Below are 16,989 nucleotides of genomic sequence, written 5' to 3'. Positions count from 1 at the left end.
TCAACGAGAGTTTTGATTCCAGAATTCCAGTGTACCTTTAGCAACAATTAAAAACAGGTACTAGATGTGCAGTTATTAAAGATAACATGCATTCACAACTTGGGTACTTTCATGATAATGAAAAAGTGCCTAGCAGCATCACTCGAGATGGAAGATTAACATCCCTCAGACCTGCTTTACAGTCCCAAAACAAAAGACACACTGACCTGGCAAATTTGCAGGGCTATGCCACTAATCCTGTTGAGGTTGAACTTATCCTTTCGCAGATGAATATGTCTGTACAATGTCATGCCTTTACATAAACTGTAAAAAATGGGCAGGAAAAACACACAATTATGAAAAAAGGCCCTGGGAACCGATTTACCACAGTTCAAAACAACAAAAACGAGGGAAGTCTTGTAAACAGCCTAAGGTAGAACTGGAACACAAGAAAATACACGTGCACCTTTTGACCTCAAGTGCCGTGCTCGAGTCGAGATCAAATCATCATATCCCCCGCTGACTGATCCAACCTCGACAGGTTGACAAATAACTAAGGCAACTATACTTTAACGCGGTTGTGTTAAGGGCCCTGTGTCACAGAAAATCCGGCGTCGGTGTCCATGGCTGAGAAAATAATCCCGAGCCACCCCAACCCCACAGGCCCTCCGTGTGGCGCAGATTTTTACAGCGTAAGCTGTTATGGGCTCATTCCAATATCCATTTCGGTTTGCGTCGTCGGCCGCTGTAGGATGACCCAACCCTCCCCTCCGCCAGTATGGTGGCGCCATCTTGTTGGTATGGTGGCACCAACGCAGCGTGCGCAGACGATGAGATGCGATTCAGACGAGGCGCCTCTTTACTTCCTACTCCCCCTCCCCCTTACGACACTGCGCCGTGCTCTCCCTGATGGGCTGCAGAATCCAATCGTCTCTTTCCTCCTTCATAATCACGATATATAATCAACGCGCTTCCAATGTGAGATGTGCGCCACGTATTCTGGGGCCGTATTCTGAAACGTTCCACTTCGGCGATATTTTGCCTAGGCGAAAGTCGCGTTCAATAAGTCAACCGGCTGCTTACCCGTGACGTCAGCATGCACTACCAACACGCGCACTCGAACGCTTCGCAAAACACACGAGAGGGCGCACCATGTGAGTGCAGGGCGGCTCGGGTGTGTTGTTTTCGAATGTATCTGCAGCAGTAGGACACAGGAGTGTTCGTTTATTGAATACATGTCGGGAGCACCCACTGACACCGTGACGTCAAAGTGACGTACACCGGAACTACTAGGTGACGCGACTTCTTTTCCGGTTTTGCTCAACCAGCCAATCAGTGCGCGCCTGAAAGTGAAAAAAAAAAAAAAAAAAAAATTTCGCCCAAATGAAACGTTTCAGAATACGCCCCTGGATACCTCTTGCAGCGGCCGTGCCTCTTCGGTACACGTTATGGTGTATCCTCGTAAGGTACGAACCGCTGCTGAAGAAGCGAATCGTAGAGCTATGTGCACGGCTACAACCAGGCATCATCGGGCTCAGCAGACTGCTGTGCAGAGAGCATTAAAGCCGCAGCTTGCCGTCGACGCTGGGCGGACAGTTCAGATCATTCTCGTCAAAACAAGGCAAAGAGACTTTGTCACGAAGACCCTGGTGTGCGTGGTGCCGAAATTGGAGCTACTCTTGAGCCGCTCCACCAGCTTTCGCTGTGACTGTGCTGCGTGTGCTGTGCAGGCCTGTGACTTTTTAGTAAACTAACTGAATTTCTCAAAGCAAAATCTGTCAGAAAAATCGTAAAGTACGACTTAACCACAACCTACAGACATGATAGCGTCGGATTGTAATTTGAATGTACGAGAAAACATAATTCAGTTACGAGGAAACAACCACAAACCCCTTTTCTAGCATTTCTACCATACAACAGCGGCGCGCCCGGGTAGATTACTTGCAGAAACACCATCCAGTTGGCGCTCGCCTCCCCGGCAGGTCAAACTGGGACTTAGCCTGCCTAATGCGTTTTGGACAAGTGCATGCCTCGGGCAACAGCAAACAATAAAATAATAAAAAAAGGTCCTAGGGCCTTCACATTTTTACATAAGATGGCTTATATTGCTCCTGTAAAATAGTCTTCCAAGCAATGCATTTGTGTTTAAAAGTGAAGACGACCTTAAGGGGATCGTGTAAGCATGGTCTTTGTAAGTTGGCTTTACCACATTGTGTGATGCAGCGAAGCCTACTCATAAAGAAAAATGCGATGCAAACGGGGCCTGATAATGCTATCGCGTTCCACTCTTACAGGCGAAGCTTAAGCAGCGTCCTCCAATTTCTTTCTTTCCATCCATGTCATTTTACAAAGATAGCTTTTGTGTACGGATGTGCGAATATTCGAACTTTCGAATATTTTTCTAATAGTGTTTGCTATTCGATTCGCACCAACCTATTACTATTCAAAGTAGTCAAAGTTCGGAAAAATAAAAAATTGCTGGCTCTCCCTTAATCGAGAGTAAATGTAAACATGAAATGGCTACCATGTGGCGCCTTTTGCTGCCTGTGGTGCCGCCTCTTTCAACCGCGTTTCTTCTAGCAACAGTCCAACGCGCTCAGCGTCTGCCACCACTTTTCCTTCCTGTTGGCTGCAAATGTGTGGCCTTAGGTCCCCTGTATCTGCCTTTTCAACGTCGCTATTGGAAATGACAAATAAAACTTCAGCCTATGTACTAGAAGTTACAGCTTGATTGATATTGTGAAGAAACATTAGGAAGAACTCGGAAGCAATATTTTTTGTAACTTGTTTGGAGAGTAACTAGCGTATGTAATGCAGCCCTCTACAAAGGGTTGGGAGCCAGAGACCGCATTTTGTTAAAGGGACACTAAAGGGAAAAATAATTTCTTCTGTATCAGTCGATTACCCTTCCAAAACACCAAAAACACCACTCTTACCGTGAGAAGCCGCTTGGTAAGCCAGAAAGAAACAAAAAACACACAGGCGAGTGGCGACGCCACCTTGAAGTTCCCGCACCAGCTTACCATGACGTCATGGATTTTGACAGTGTCTTCTAGGTCCCAGTTACTTCTTTAGCGGTAAAGATTGACTACATTGTATTCTAAAGGAGCCCAAGACTGAATATGGCAAGTTTTGCGAACTTTTACAGAGCCAATGTGGCCCAAATACGAAAATTTATTTTAGAAGTCATGACATCACACTGAAGTGCTGACGTTGGAGTTTCCGCGCGAAATTAAAAAAAATTAATTTTAAGCTTCATTTTCTCTTCTAATAATTGACCTATTACAGTGTAATTATCGACAGCAGAGTTTTCGAAGAATACTTTATCAGTCTAAGTTGATTTATTGTTTTGCTTTAGTGTCCCTTTAAGGTTAGGCTAGTTGCCCGGATGATCTTGTTTTGTTCTCGCAACTTGCTGGCATGTTCTCGTTTTGAGTGTCCGGAGAACAGCTCTGGCTTTTGGCTCAAGGTCACTTGAAGGTCGCCAACAACAGGAGTTAAAAGCATTTCATGCTTAATATCCAAAGTCAGCTATGCCTCAATAAAACAGTGTTACATGGTGAAGCATACCATGAGTGGGAAGGGGCAATCGTCACGGGACACGGTATGTATTCCTTAATTATACACGCGTGCACTTGCCGTCTCCTATCACAGTACGAGCACCGATACACCTAATGAGTGTACTGGCAGGCCTTCAGAGCTATTTCAGACGTGTATATGGTGATTTGTACCCTTGGGGGCAGTAAAAGGCATGCATTCATTTTTTCGAACTGCCCGATTTTTCGGACATTTTCGCGGTCCCTAGGGGGGTCCAAAAAATCTGACGTTGACTGTATAATGGTTTCATTTGCTAAAAATCAAATTGCAGCGCTTTTAAATGACACACACAAACCCAATTCTCCTTGCGGAATAATTTTGACACCCTTCTAAGCCAGCAACAGCATTCACAGCCACAGGCAGAAGCAGAAAGGTACTAGCATGATGCAAGTCTGCACCGAAAGGAAGACCCGTGTTGCTGTTGCCAGGAGCAAGGTGCAAGAGCTTACCCTTTGCTGGCTCATCTTGCAAGGCAATACCTGGCCATACCAGCCACAAGCCCGTCTAGCGAGCACCTGTTCTCAGTGTTCGGTGCAGTTATTACTAGCAGGAGAGCATGTCTACTTTCGGAACATGTTCAGCAGTTCACTTTCCTCCATGACAACATTCAGTGATTCAACTTGTAGCCATCCATTCCCTTGAACAGCTGTATTAGACTGTTCTTTTCTAGGAAGAACTATGTAGGTGTACACTAGTTGTGCAATAAATTGGCTTCTTTGGCGATGTGTTGCAGTACATTTTTTCGGTAATTTAACTTGGAAGTATTCGAAAATTCTTTGATTCGATTTGCACTCAGAACTTAATATTCGAATTAGCTTCGAACCCAAAATTTTGCTATTTCCACAGCACTACTTTTGTGGGCTTCCTCTCAGCTCACAATTATATCATGTGACATTGGGTGTAACTGATATCAACTGCACGCACACTATGTTGTCAAGCCATTATTTATCGCTGCAGTTTAGACATAACATTTGACAAGGCAAGTTCTACCTTTTCAATTGTCATGCTACATTCTTTCAATGTACTGTCGCCAAAGAAATGCACAGAGACCTGAAAGAATAGGCTTTGTTTTTAGTGGTTTTTAAGTCCCCTATAGCCAGCGTTGTACTGTACATTTCATAGCCAATCAAACATAAATATAAATAAAAAACAAGGAAACAAACAAGCAAAAAGAAAACAGAAGTGAATGCACTCACCTCGTGATGATAGCAAGCTTTGGTGGCTTCATGCAGGCACCCATAAAGAGGACCAAGTTTTCGTGCCTCGTCTTGCGGAAGGTTGCGACCTAGTGCACAAAATTCGGGGGGGGGGGGGGGGGGGGGAGAGAAAAACATTCTTGTCATCTGTCTGCTTTCCAATGAGGGAAGGGGAGGAAGAAAAAGAGAAATTAAAAGAAATTGTACCTCTTGCTTAAATGTTTCCAGGGTTTTCCTGTCATCTATGTGATCCATGTTGAGCATTTTCACAGCAACACTTCCATGCCAACTTCCCCTAAAAGTAGAGGAAACAGAATGAATCCATAGAAGTATGCAAAGGGTACAGGAGCTGGTGGGGCTTTAACATATACTGCCAATTCTGAGAATGCACAGTTCTGAACAGTTAGGACTTGGAAAAACTACACTGCATTCTCTTACTTGTAGACACTCCCGAAGCGGCCTTCACCAATCTTTTCCTTGATTTGGACGTCGTCAAAAGGAATGTCCCACTCCCGCAAAGAAAGCTGGAAAAGCGAAGCACAGGAAGTTCAGCGGCTGGCATAAAGCGATTGCAAATGCACTACCAGAAACATTATTTACAAGGACATTAAAGAGCAACACTGCATCAAGTTTAGACTGGTAAAGTATTCTTTAAAAAAATTCATTTTCAATGATTCCGTGGGAAAAGATTTGTCATGTACTACTAAAGAAACAAAGGCCAACCGAACTTTTTTCTCATTTCATACTACACCCACCAAAATTTGTGTACCAGAATACATGGCATAGAATGACGAGTGAAAACACCTGCCTGCCTAGTATTGGAGGCAGGTGTCAGACACGGCATTGAAATTAGAGGCGGCTCGAAGTGTTCGCTCTCCGAGGCCGATGCTCTCCGTCACACTAGCGTTGCGACAGTGAGTGCTAGCTGTCGTAGAGTGAGATCTGTTCATGTCTGCGAGACACCATCCTTGTCAATTTAATTCGTAAGCGAATGTTCCCTGCAATTTGTATGGCCAATAAAACTACAAACCTTAATTCGTGTAGTTGTCTAATGCTTTGCTATCACTATCAGTGCTTTAACTTTCGGGTAAAACTGCAACTCTTTTTATTACTGCTTCTTTCAAGCCAAATGGGAAAAGAGGTGCACTCTGCTTGCTCCAGTTTGGCCTTGGCTTCCTGTGCATCTTTTCTGGTCATATTTAGAATAGCTAGCGACACACTCAACTTTCGCCTTTGCCTCGGGATTGCCAGAAAAGCGGCCCACAGGGGCTAGAAATTTTGTTAAAAACAACTGTTGCACAGTTTTTTAAGTTCAAATTTGTGGGAGTTTTTCACTACCCAAGGACCTATCCGAGACCAACAGAGCAGCTCGAGTTATCCCTCCATGCAAATTAAGAGATTTCGAATTATCGGGATTTCACTATAATGCATTGGAGTAGTTACAGAATTGTTTGCGTTTTATTTTATGAGTACTGGGGACATATTCTGAAACCTTCCACTGCAGCGATAGTTCGCCTAGGCAAGTAGAACGGAACTACTACCGCATTTACACAATTGTAAGTAGACTCGAATGTAGATCGACCCCCCCCCCCCCCCAAATTGCTGTCTCAAAAAAAAAGGGGGGGGGGGGGGAAGAAAAACAGTGCGAGTGCATTTCACATAAGGGAAATTTATTGATGGGGTTGCTTAAGACTACTCATCGTCACTGGAGTCTGCCTCACTGGTACTGCTGCCGTCATAGCTGCAGCGATCCCACAGCACGTTGTCAAGTGTGAGTCCACACTTCAGGAACGACCGCACCACGACATCGTGCGGTACAGCTGCCCACGCAGAGAGGACCCACCTGCACACAGTAGCCAGGTAGGCCCTCCTTACACGCCCGCTTGGGGTAAGTTCACAGTTTTATGTGGATATCCACTCGTTGTATTCGCGGTGCAGGAGGTCCTTATAAGACTTGTTGACCCCCCCATCAAGAGGCTGAAGCTGCCCTGTCAAGCCACCGGGGATTACGAGCACGTCAGTGCGCTCCTCCTGAAGCGCAGCTTTCACCTTGGCGGTGAGGTGACCCTGGAATGAGTCCGACACTAGCAGGTTGGGGATCTTCCTCACGAGGGATGCCCCCGGTCTCAGGAGCCACACCAGACGGTACCACTCCACAACTATCTCATCTGTCATAATGCCCTTCGCATTAGCCCGTACCACAATGCCTTTAGGAAGTATTTCTTTAGGCATCGTCTTCCTTTTGAACACGATGTATGGGCGAAGCTTGGTGCCATCCGCCCAGCATGACAGTAAAACGCAGCTTTTCATTGCCCATTGTGAGCAGATTCACATCGCGTGCTCCCTTCACGCTCACTGTCATATTGCTGGTCATGTCAAAGTATACGGGAGTTTTGTCGGCATTACCAATCTGGCCGAGAAAATACCATCGGGAGTCGCGGAGTTTCAGAAACTGCCTATGGAAGGCGAGGACCTTCTCCTCGTATGCGGCCGGCAACTTTTGGCACACGCTGTTGCGTCGACGTAGGGAGAAGCCAGCCCTCTTCATAAATTTAGATGCCCAGGCCCTGCTGGCTTTGAAGTGAATCCTTGGTATCCCTGCTTCCGAAGCGAAGACACAGGCTTGTTGCGTGATCATTTCACATGTGACCAACAGCGATCGATCGCGTAGATCAGTAACGTATGCCGCAAGCTTTGTCTCCCCCCCCCCCCCCCCCCCCCCAGCTCTGAAAAGCATTCAGACTTCGGCCCCCGAAAACCACGGCGCTTGGAGTCTCATGAAAAAATTTCCTCGTGCTGAAGCCGCCACTGCTGCACCACACGTTCACTGACTCCAAACTTGCATCCTGCTGCGCAGTTGTTAGTTTCCTCGGCATGGAGGATAGCAGCCCGTTTGAGCGCTGCTGAGAATGAGCGCTGAAAGTACTTTGCACCTAGGGCACTCATGACAGGCGTGACGATTCAGCACAGCAGCAGAAGTGACAGATGCGCGCAGCCGTCGAAAAAAATCGTATCTAAACAAAAAAAAAAAAAAAGCTCTTCCGCCAACTACCAATACTCCCCAAACAGCGGCTCTTCCATCAATGATGGAAGAGCCAACTTTCAAAGTCTGCATCGCCTGTATTGACATCAAAATGTATGCAATACGGTAAATTTAATACGCTACGCTTCTACCGTAACCATGGAAACGTAGGTGCAAAGTTGTAACCACGCCGTAGTGCCCCTGATTTCTCGTTTCTCTTGCCGTTACTAGCGGTACATGGTTCAGTTTTGATTCTAAGTCGACCCCCCAACATTGGATTGTCAAATTTGAAAAACTGGGTTGATCTACAATCGTGTAAATACGGTAGATGGCGCGATTTATTTTCCGGTTTTGCTCAACCAGCCAATCAGCGCACGCCTGAAGGCTAAATTGTCGCCGAACTATCGCCGAAGTGGAACATTTCAGGATACGTCCCCTGTATGTGTTGCTAATTTGGCACTGAGATGAGAATGTGAATAAATATTACATATACTACAGTCACAGCTAACCCAACGCAAACTAAATTCGTTAGCAGCATAAAAAGTGTGCAGACAAATGAAACTGATTGCTTACAGTTTTGATCCCATTTCCTATTTAGCTGAGTGTAAATATTTGGCAAGTCCATGTACATTTGATTAGAAATGGAATGCCAGGCACTGACTGTCCTAAACACAGTACAGGGTAACTGCTAACTAATGCTGCTATCAAGCAAACAAGGCCAGACACATACACTATTCTGCCGCGGCCAGAGCCTGTCAGTCGGATCCAAATCCGAGACTTGACTGTCCTGCGAGTCCACTCTTGTTGAGGCCAGTGTCTTCTCAGAATCCGTCTGGGAGAGCAAGACCGAATGTGAAACACAACAGCAACTTATTGGGAAGCACGTGACGCGCATACTTGGCCAGTTAGAGCCACTAAATATCGAATTCACAGAGTGAACATCAATTAAGAAAAACAACCTGTTCAAATACTTTAATTGAATCAAAGCAGGGTTCGATCCTAAGCTGATACGATGTTAGACAAAATTGTCTCTTCCCGCTAACAATAGCTGCAGCAGTGCATCACATTTAGTTACACAGCAATGCAGTTTTTCTATGCATAAAGCATACATGCGTCTCTATTCTAGTCTCTATATGAGCCAGCCTATGAGTTTTTGCATCACTTATTCTAAAGAAGAAAAAACAAACAAAAAAAACTAGTCATTAAATCTAAAATACAGTTTATACATGTCATTACTTCAACCCATGTTCCTTGTCATCGCTTCAAGGTAGAGAGAGGCTTTAGGTAAATGAGAGAGAGTTGTAACAACTCACGCTTATGCTTCCAGATCCTGATGTACCAGACACTGTCCTGTCACTGTCTGTGGACTTGATCGTTTCCACCACGTCAGACTGGGCAAGCGATGATACTGGAGCTGATAATTCCTTTTCAGAAGACAAGATCTCTGCAAATATTAAAAGATGTTGCAAAAGTGATCACAAATAAGGAACTTTCGAGCTCCTGCCCCATATCTGTTACTTCTAAATTAAGGCTCCAAGAATGAGCACCCCCTTCAAGCTGCATTTGAAACAAATGTGCGTCATTAGGGCACAAAGATGTCAATAGACAAAGCACACATTAAAATTCTTGCAAAAGAGACCACAGTCAGGTTTTTCACTCCATGATACACAACAAGATGCTACAAGAAGCTCCCAGTCCAAATAAAAATGATTAATTTATTTATAAATCTTAAAAACCAACAGCATCATGAAAACATTATTGCAGGAGGACAATGTATTTACTCATGCTAACGCCCATAACTTTTTTTTTTTACTAGATGTGGGCTTTGCTTGAGGGCTCGCTTTACATAAATAAATACGGTATATTACAATTGAAATAAAACAAAAACCATGTGCATACGGAATAGCACAGTTGCACGATAACAACACACTAGTTAAAACGTTGCTGGTTAGTAATTACAGAACTCTATGTTAGACTAGAAATTTGCAGATGTTTTGTAGCAATAAAGCTAGGTATGATGATTTTGCTCCTTAGACAATAAACAAGAGCATTGTGCTGGTTTCTTCTGGCTGTGCTTATGTGAGGCAGCTGCAGTGATCAAAGGGAAGGAGAAAGCCAGTGTATCATGACGCATCCATTCCTGGATACAAAAACTGAAACGGTTTTGCAAAAACAAGGACAGTCGCCGCTGACTGATTATTCGAACCTGCTCAGTAATTATGAAATCCCTGTTGTATCACCATCTTGTTGTTAGAACCAATGTACACTCGAACGTTGTTATAACGAAGTTGAAGGGAAAGCAGAAATTACTTCGTTATATCCATTACCGTATTTTCTTGCATATAACCCGCATCAACAATGGAAAAGATGTGTTCAAAAGGGGGGGGGGGGGGGGTTCAGGTTATCTGTGAATATTCCAGAAGGGAGAGAGAGGGGGTGGTCGGCTTCATAGCAACACTCGACCTTCCGTGCAGAGTCCGCATCCTCATCGACATCTATGTGTGCTAAGTCAATAAGAGGCAAACACAGGTCATAGCCAGATCCACATCCATAGTCTGGTTAGACGCTTTTCGATTCAGGTGCCGTTTATGGTACGCACAGTTTGCCAGCCTTGTTTACGCATCATGAGTGTGTCTCGGCAGCAATCTTTCACAGCGAAAGAGAAACGGAAGATTGTAGCCGCTGCTGAAGAAATTGGCAACAGAGCGGCGATGAAGCCTGGGAGGGCAGCAGTGAGAGCGGCGACGACTGACAGAATCGGACAAGAGCTTCTTCTTCTTCTCCTTTCTGGGGTTTTAGATGCCAAAACCAGTTCTGATTATGAGCCACGCCGTAGTGAGGGGCTCCGGATTAATTTTGACCACCTGGGGTTCTTTAACGTGCACAACAACACAAGCACATGGGCGTTCTTGCATTTCGCCTCCATCGAAATGCGGCTGCGGCGGCCAGGATTCGATTTCGCAACCTTGTGCTCAGCAGCGCAACGTCTTAGCTGACTAAGCGACTGCGGCGGGTATCTGACAACAGCACCGAAAACTTTGTGGCAGTCCTATTGATATAAATTTGTTTTGAGAACAATGTGACAATGTCTCCGAGACACACCTGCTCTGGGACACACCACATGCAAAATAGCAACCGAAACTTACATAAAAAAAATAATAACAAATAAACCACATCCCGCTTTAAGTGATTATGACGACAGTGCTGACCGAAAAAACAAAAAGTGCCGTCCCCTGGAGCGTTTTGTCAGCCAAGGAAGAGCAGGCATGGCCTCCGAAACAGGAAAAATGCGTGCGCCTCCTAATCGCGGCAGCTATAGAGCGGGCCACTGGAAGCCAAGCCAGGGGAAAATCCAACATGGCAGCCTCCAAGATCAGGTTGTGTGGCTCGGAACTAGTGATTTAGTCTGGAAAATCAAACTTTGGGACCTCAATTCGTCCGAATGATCGGTCGTGAAAATGCATTAGCTCTATGGAACCCTGACAGTGTATTTATCAAGTCTGGAATATCCAACAAGTCCGAATTCCGGAGTCCAAAAATTCCATCCGATACTGTACGGTCACTTCAAATTGATTTGTGTCGACTCTACTCCAAACCACAAGTTTCACAAGCACAAAAATCCAGCGCTCGCTAGGCCTAATGGACTTAGCAGGGTGACCATGCTCAAGATTCACTGCTGGCCAGCATGGTGGCAACCTGTCGCAGGAAGCTTGCCGCTAATATGTTTGTACATCATCGCAGATCAGGCCCAAGGTCGTGAATGACGCTGACAACCATAAAAGCAGTGTTCAGGTCTGCAGGCAACAGCTAGTGCAGGTCAGTGCCCTTCACTGGACTGAATTAATTAGGCTCAAATGTAGGTATAAAACTCTAGACCAAACTTGCGCAGCACAGTCTAAGCTGTGAACATTGTGCCGTTGGTGCTTTGCGGCGTCGTACACTGGGCCACACGACGGGGCGAACCCTCCATAGTCTCAACCATCACATTTAATGTTCATATTACTTCACTGATCCTCAGCACTGAAACAAACTCTGTAAACTAATTTTCAGTGCTGCATGCATTGTAAACGAAAAAAAAAATTTTTTTTTTAGAAGTCATTTCATGGACAGTTTGATTATTCAAACAACTTTGGAGCATCCTGATTTCCAAAAAGCCAGTTAGTGGTGACTACTGTAGTAAATAATTTAGTGCACCATGGCCCTTACTACTATATTAACAACGGAGCTGTTAAGCCGGCCGTAAAGTGTGCCGCATGCCACTGCGTTGCCCTAGCAACCACCTCACGGAGCATTGCGTGCTATGCTCGGGAGTGAGAAAGAGAAAATGAGAACAAGAGAGAGTGTACGCGTTGCGCGCTGTGCTCGGGAGAAAGAAAGAGAAAATGAGAGCGAGAGAGCGAGGCGTTCCCCGATGCCACGGACCACAAGAAAATGCTTATACACTTCGTATAACTTAGCATCACTTGGCATTACTTTGTATAGCCAGGACTAGCTAGGAACCGATCAGCTCCGCTGTGCCTTTAGCCTTGCGCCACTAGTGTAAGCTACCCCGAATTTTCTTTTTTCTGTGGTTTAGACCTTCACACTTATTCCAAAAAAAAGAAAAAAGAATAGCAAGTTGGTAATATCATGTCAGTACTGACCAACAAGAGCCAGTAGATACAGCGAGGCACTTTTGCTGGATGTAATGTCCAGCAAAAGCGAGAGATTAAGAATATGGCCCTCAGCGAGGACTACAGTGTTCGGTGAGTACCGGGAAAATGGAACTGCTGCGGGCGTGTAGCCGAGGAAGGCGTGTTCTGCCGCGAGGCCGCCATGAGGAAGGCCGGCGACGAGGGCGTCGACGAGTTGCACGACGAGGAAGACGAGTCGGGGCCCCCAGCACCATGAAACGGGGGTAGGCAGATGGCAGGCCTCCCACGGCTCCCGTCGGAGCGCAAACTGCTGCCTCCATGCAGGGGACTGCTGCTCAGATGTGCCGCAGCATGGTTTGGGGACTGCATGCCTGCAAGGTAGAGAATAACAGGCGCGACAGAACCCCAAGTGGTGAAACGAGTGCTGTATACATTAGAATCTGTTTATTATGAACTCAACAGTTCTGTGAAAAGTGGTCATCTATCAGTAGTTCATTATATGCGGACTCGCCCTTCAGAACAAGCAAAAATTAACGACACTGAACTTGGCGTCGGCAGTTACAATTTGACACCACTTTGGTCGGAAAATTGTATTTTGAGTATTTAAATTTCTGTTCTTGGTACTTTTCCGTATCTAGCTGCCAGTTTCCGCAAAAAATGTCATCTAAAAAATGAAATGCGGCGTCGTAGCTAAAAATAGTGCCCGGCTGGTTTCGATCACCTGCCACCATCAAACTACGAGTGCAGCCGCTGCCATTTTTTTTTCTTCGAGAGCTTGTGATATACTTTACTATCAGCGGGACATGAGTGGATTCTGCATCTGGTAGCGAAGTGTTCTAGTTGGCTGGAAGCAGAAACTAATGCGGCATGCTGGCATTTTGCAAAGGTCTTGCTGTTATGGCTACAGCATCAGCCACACATGCATCAAGAACAACGAAGTTACGTTTTTTATGTCGCTTCGACTGAAAAAGTATGAAGTTCGAAAGGTAGAATGCAATTGCGAACGTTTATCAGCAACCATGTCAACGAAGCATTGATGAACGGCCAGCATAGTAACTGCTGACTCCTTACAACTTTGCGTAACAACAGTGCATCGTGACGTGTGGATATCGACAACAATGATAAACTAGGAATGATTGAGCGGCTGTTGGCCCAAATCATCCAAATAGCCATAGCGGTCTCCAAAATTGCATGTGCTGCCGCATGGAAAGCTGTGCAAAAACTATAGTGCCGCCATCGTGACCTCCGTGAAAGCACCGGCAGGGTCAATAAGCAGGGTCAGAAAATCGTAAATGCCGTAAAATGCGGTCATTATAACCAATAAATCGTTATATCTGGGATTGTTCTTCTTCTTTCTGGGGTTTTACGTGCCAAAACCAGTTCCGACTGGGATTGACTGTATTTTCAAGTGCATGACCCACACTGAAGACTCAAGAAGTCGACTGTACACTACCAGTGAAGCATCCACCCTTTCAATACCTGCATACAGGTAAAGGATGCCATGTTTTCAAACAAGGGCAATAGCAGTGATGTTCTGCAGCAGAGGATAGCTAACCAACATTCCACCGCCAATTAGGTAATCGACTTAATAAAAAGTTTAGGAAGTGGCATTACTGTCTTTTCTTTTTGTCTTGGATGCAAGTGCAAGCTAGCCAGCTGAAATCAAGTAGTATGTTCTGTGCCGAAATCGCGACCAATTTGAGCCGTGTAGACATGGTTACATTCACTTCCAGCAATTGCTTCAACTGAATAAACAATGAGCATTGCAGCAATATACAAACAGTACTGAAAGTAGGAAGGACTGGTCATACGAAACAAGACCATTACTGGAGCATCACTTCTGGTGCCCGGTTGCTTTACAAGATTGCAGAGTTGATGTGTGAAGCAACTTGCACAGGCTACTTGCCCAATTTCCATCCCACCCCCTACCCACTTTAGCCACATTCAGAGGTTTGCGAGCTATATACCTAGACATGAGTTATATGCGCTAAAAATACGGCAACAATAGTGCCACAAACTGCTTTGCAACCTTAGGGTTAGGAAATGCCCTTGACAGGCTGACTCATCTTGGCGGGTTAGCTTCCGGGTCATGCCATTAAAAACATGACAAGAAGTGTCTCTTTCCTCACCTCCTTTCTGAATGTGCTCTGCAAAGACATCCACCAGTTCGTTTGGCAATCCGCACGAGGGAGGCACTTTCTCCATACAGTCACGATGGCATCGGAACCTGAACAAGACAGGACAAAGTGACAGTGATCAGTCTCAATGACCAGAGGACCTGGGCAGGCATGACTGATTGCACAAGTATGGTAACACTTCCGTCAGATGATACCCATCCCAGTCAGACAGCCTGTTAAAAGTGATCAACAGAATAGAGTCAATAAAATAGATGTAGAATAGGGATCGTGAAAGGCATTGCAGCTGCAAAACGTAACGCACAGCCACAATACCTCACCCTAAATCAACCATTCTTATCTGCTATTTCTGGCATCTGCAAAGCTTAACGGGTACCTCTGGGCTAATGTTGCCCCATAACTCTTTAATGTAACTTTTACCGAACTCAGAACAGCTGTGAACCTTAATTGGCATTCTGAATATTGCATGATGACCTGTTAAGCCTGTTGAAAAGGTTGCAGCAGTTGTTTTCCTAACGAATTAATAATGACATCTTGGGCAGCATTCCAAACCTGACTAGAAGCAAGCATATGAAAACATTTCAGCATACTGAACACTTTTAGATTCCAAGAATGCTTGCAAGTTAAGAGCATGAAAATATGATCCAATCCAAACAACTCAGGTGCTTCTGCATACTTTAATCTAAAATCAGAAGAAAAAAATAATTTTATTCTTGCGCAGCAACATATTGGCAACTGCCTGTTGCTTATTGTCATGTACACAGGGATGTGGGCTTATCCATGCTTACTGAAACCGTCATATGGACAATTGTCAATGGCGCTAGAGTCACCGGCCGTCGAAGTCATCAAATTCAAACATACTATCAGCAGAGAATAACAGAATAATCTTTATTGGTTAATATCATTAACGGACAGAATGTTGTTTTTCTTGAGCACCTATGCAGTAGCTCTAAGTTCACTCACTTGCATTCCTTGCACTTGTAACCAAAGAACATGGCCTTGTCACACTGCTGGCAGGTGGTGACTTTGACGCTAGATGTGAACCTGTACAAATGAGGCAAGTAAGTCACCACGTGGTCACCTGAAACCATGCGTAAGACGGTGCAAATAAGGGTTGCCAAAGCAGCCAAGAGTAGGTAAGCTGCAATGAGAGCTGTAATTAAAACCATCTAAATGAATTCTGAGAAAGAGCTTGAAAGCCCAATTGCAACGAACTTCCATTTGGGACCAACTGGTTATAACAGGCGAGTAGAGTCGCCGACCAATTATTCAGACAGCTCCACAGCACCGCAACAGGCCCCATAAACTTAATGTAAGCAAGACCGAAATTTCGGACAATGTATAGCGCATCGTGCAATAATTCGGACTTCGACTGCACTGTTGTGTGCTAATTTGCCCACCGAGTCGAGCAGAAATTGTGACATTTTCGTTTTGATATGTCGCCGGCCAGGTCGCCAGCACTTCCTCGAAACTGAAACTAGCAAAGCTTAGTCGATCTGGTGCTCGCCGACCACACTTAAACCGCCGGACAAGCCAAGAAAAGCCACCAAGTCAAAAGGTTGCATTTGCTATTTGCGCAATTTGTCCAGTGAGTATCATTCTGCTCTTATCATCCACTGTTCACAACTGACTAATCCCATTGATAACGTGGACACAGCATCGTTCTGACCACTGATGAAGTGCGAAAAGTGTGAAACAAAATAGTATAGAAGGCATCACTATAAAATCGGGGCCACGGACTATTTAGGCCAAACACAAGCATATGTGTGCATAGCAATGCATTGATAAACTTGGGCCATATTTTCGGACAATCACTTTCGAAGATACTTTAACTTTCCCAATATTTCACGCAACTAGCACGTCAGCGGGCGACAGCGTTACTGCACTGTGATAAGCTAGTGTACTTGTCACAGTGCCAAGAATGCGGTCGCTCGTAGGCGCCGATGCGTCATGCACTTGTGACGTGAAATTGGAGGTATCGGGTTAATTGACAATCTGAGAATATGGCAGATCTTTCTTGGCCACTTGTGGAATAAATTGACTAATCTTCTGGTGAATCTGGTATTTCGTTCCCAATTATTCTGACTTTTTGGCAATCCCCTTTGAGTCCAAATCATCGGTCAGCGACTAGTACTATACGCTACCAAATGCAATCTCGGTGAAGCTGCAGGGCTGGTAATAATCAATTTTTTTCAAGTGATCAGGCATTAAATAGCACCCTAACAGACAATGTGTGGTCCCCTGGTAGTTATGAGATATGAAGCAGATCACAGAACATAGCCTCCGGGATTTTCAGCACACCGCACACATTGCCAAATCGTGGAGGTCTTACCCGAATGTTATCCATACCATGTTTTGTGTCATTTCTGGTGAATGGTAACAATAGCATTTTCTTTTTTTACAATACCTTCGGTATCAAAACCGCT

The 16,989-nt window shown here is 45.1% G+C and overlaps 1 protein-coding gene across 1 annotated transcript in view; it reads right to left on the bottom strand.

The window, feature by feature from the left end:
• LOC119446609 (kinase suppressor of Ras 2) overlaps window positions 1–16,989 on the bottom strand; it is a 41,187-nt gene that overhangs the window by 10,662 nt on the left and 13,536 nt on the right. Inside the window, exons 7-15 of the mRNA XM_037711084.2 lie at window positions 15,527–15,607; window positions 14,558–14,655; window positions 12,548–12,799; window positions 9,108–9,238; window positions 8,525–8,626; window positions 5,211–5,296; window positions 4,980–5,067; window positions 4,773–4,861; window positions 207–303 (exon numbers count right to left, since the gene is read on the bottom strand). Coding sequence (XP_037567012.1) covers window positions 207–303; window positions 4,773–4,861; window positions 4,980–5,067; window positions 5,211–5,296; window positions 8,525–8,626; window positions 9,108–9,238; window positions 12,548–12,799; window positions 14,558–14,655; window positions 15,527–15,607 — 1,024 coding nt within the window. The remainder of the gene's footprint in view (window positions 1–206; window positions 304–4,772; window positions 4,862–4,979; window positions 5,068–5,210; window positions 5,297–8,524; window positions 8,627–9,107; window positions 9,239–12,547; window positions 12,800–14,557; window positions 14,656–15,526; window positions 15,608–16,989) is intronic.

This window comes from Dermacentor silvarum, chromosome 3 (assembly GCF_013339745.2).
Source record: "Dermacentor silvarum isolate Dsil-2018 chromosome 3, BIME_Dsil_1.4, whole genome shotgun sequence".
NCBI lineage: Eukaryota > Metazoa > Arthropoda > Arachnida > Ixodida > Ixodidae > Dermacentor > Dermacentor silvarum.
The sequence above is the reverse complement of the archived record's forward strand: the minus strand, read 5'-3'. Positions and strand labels throughout refer to the sequence as shown.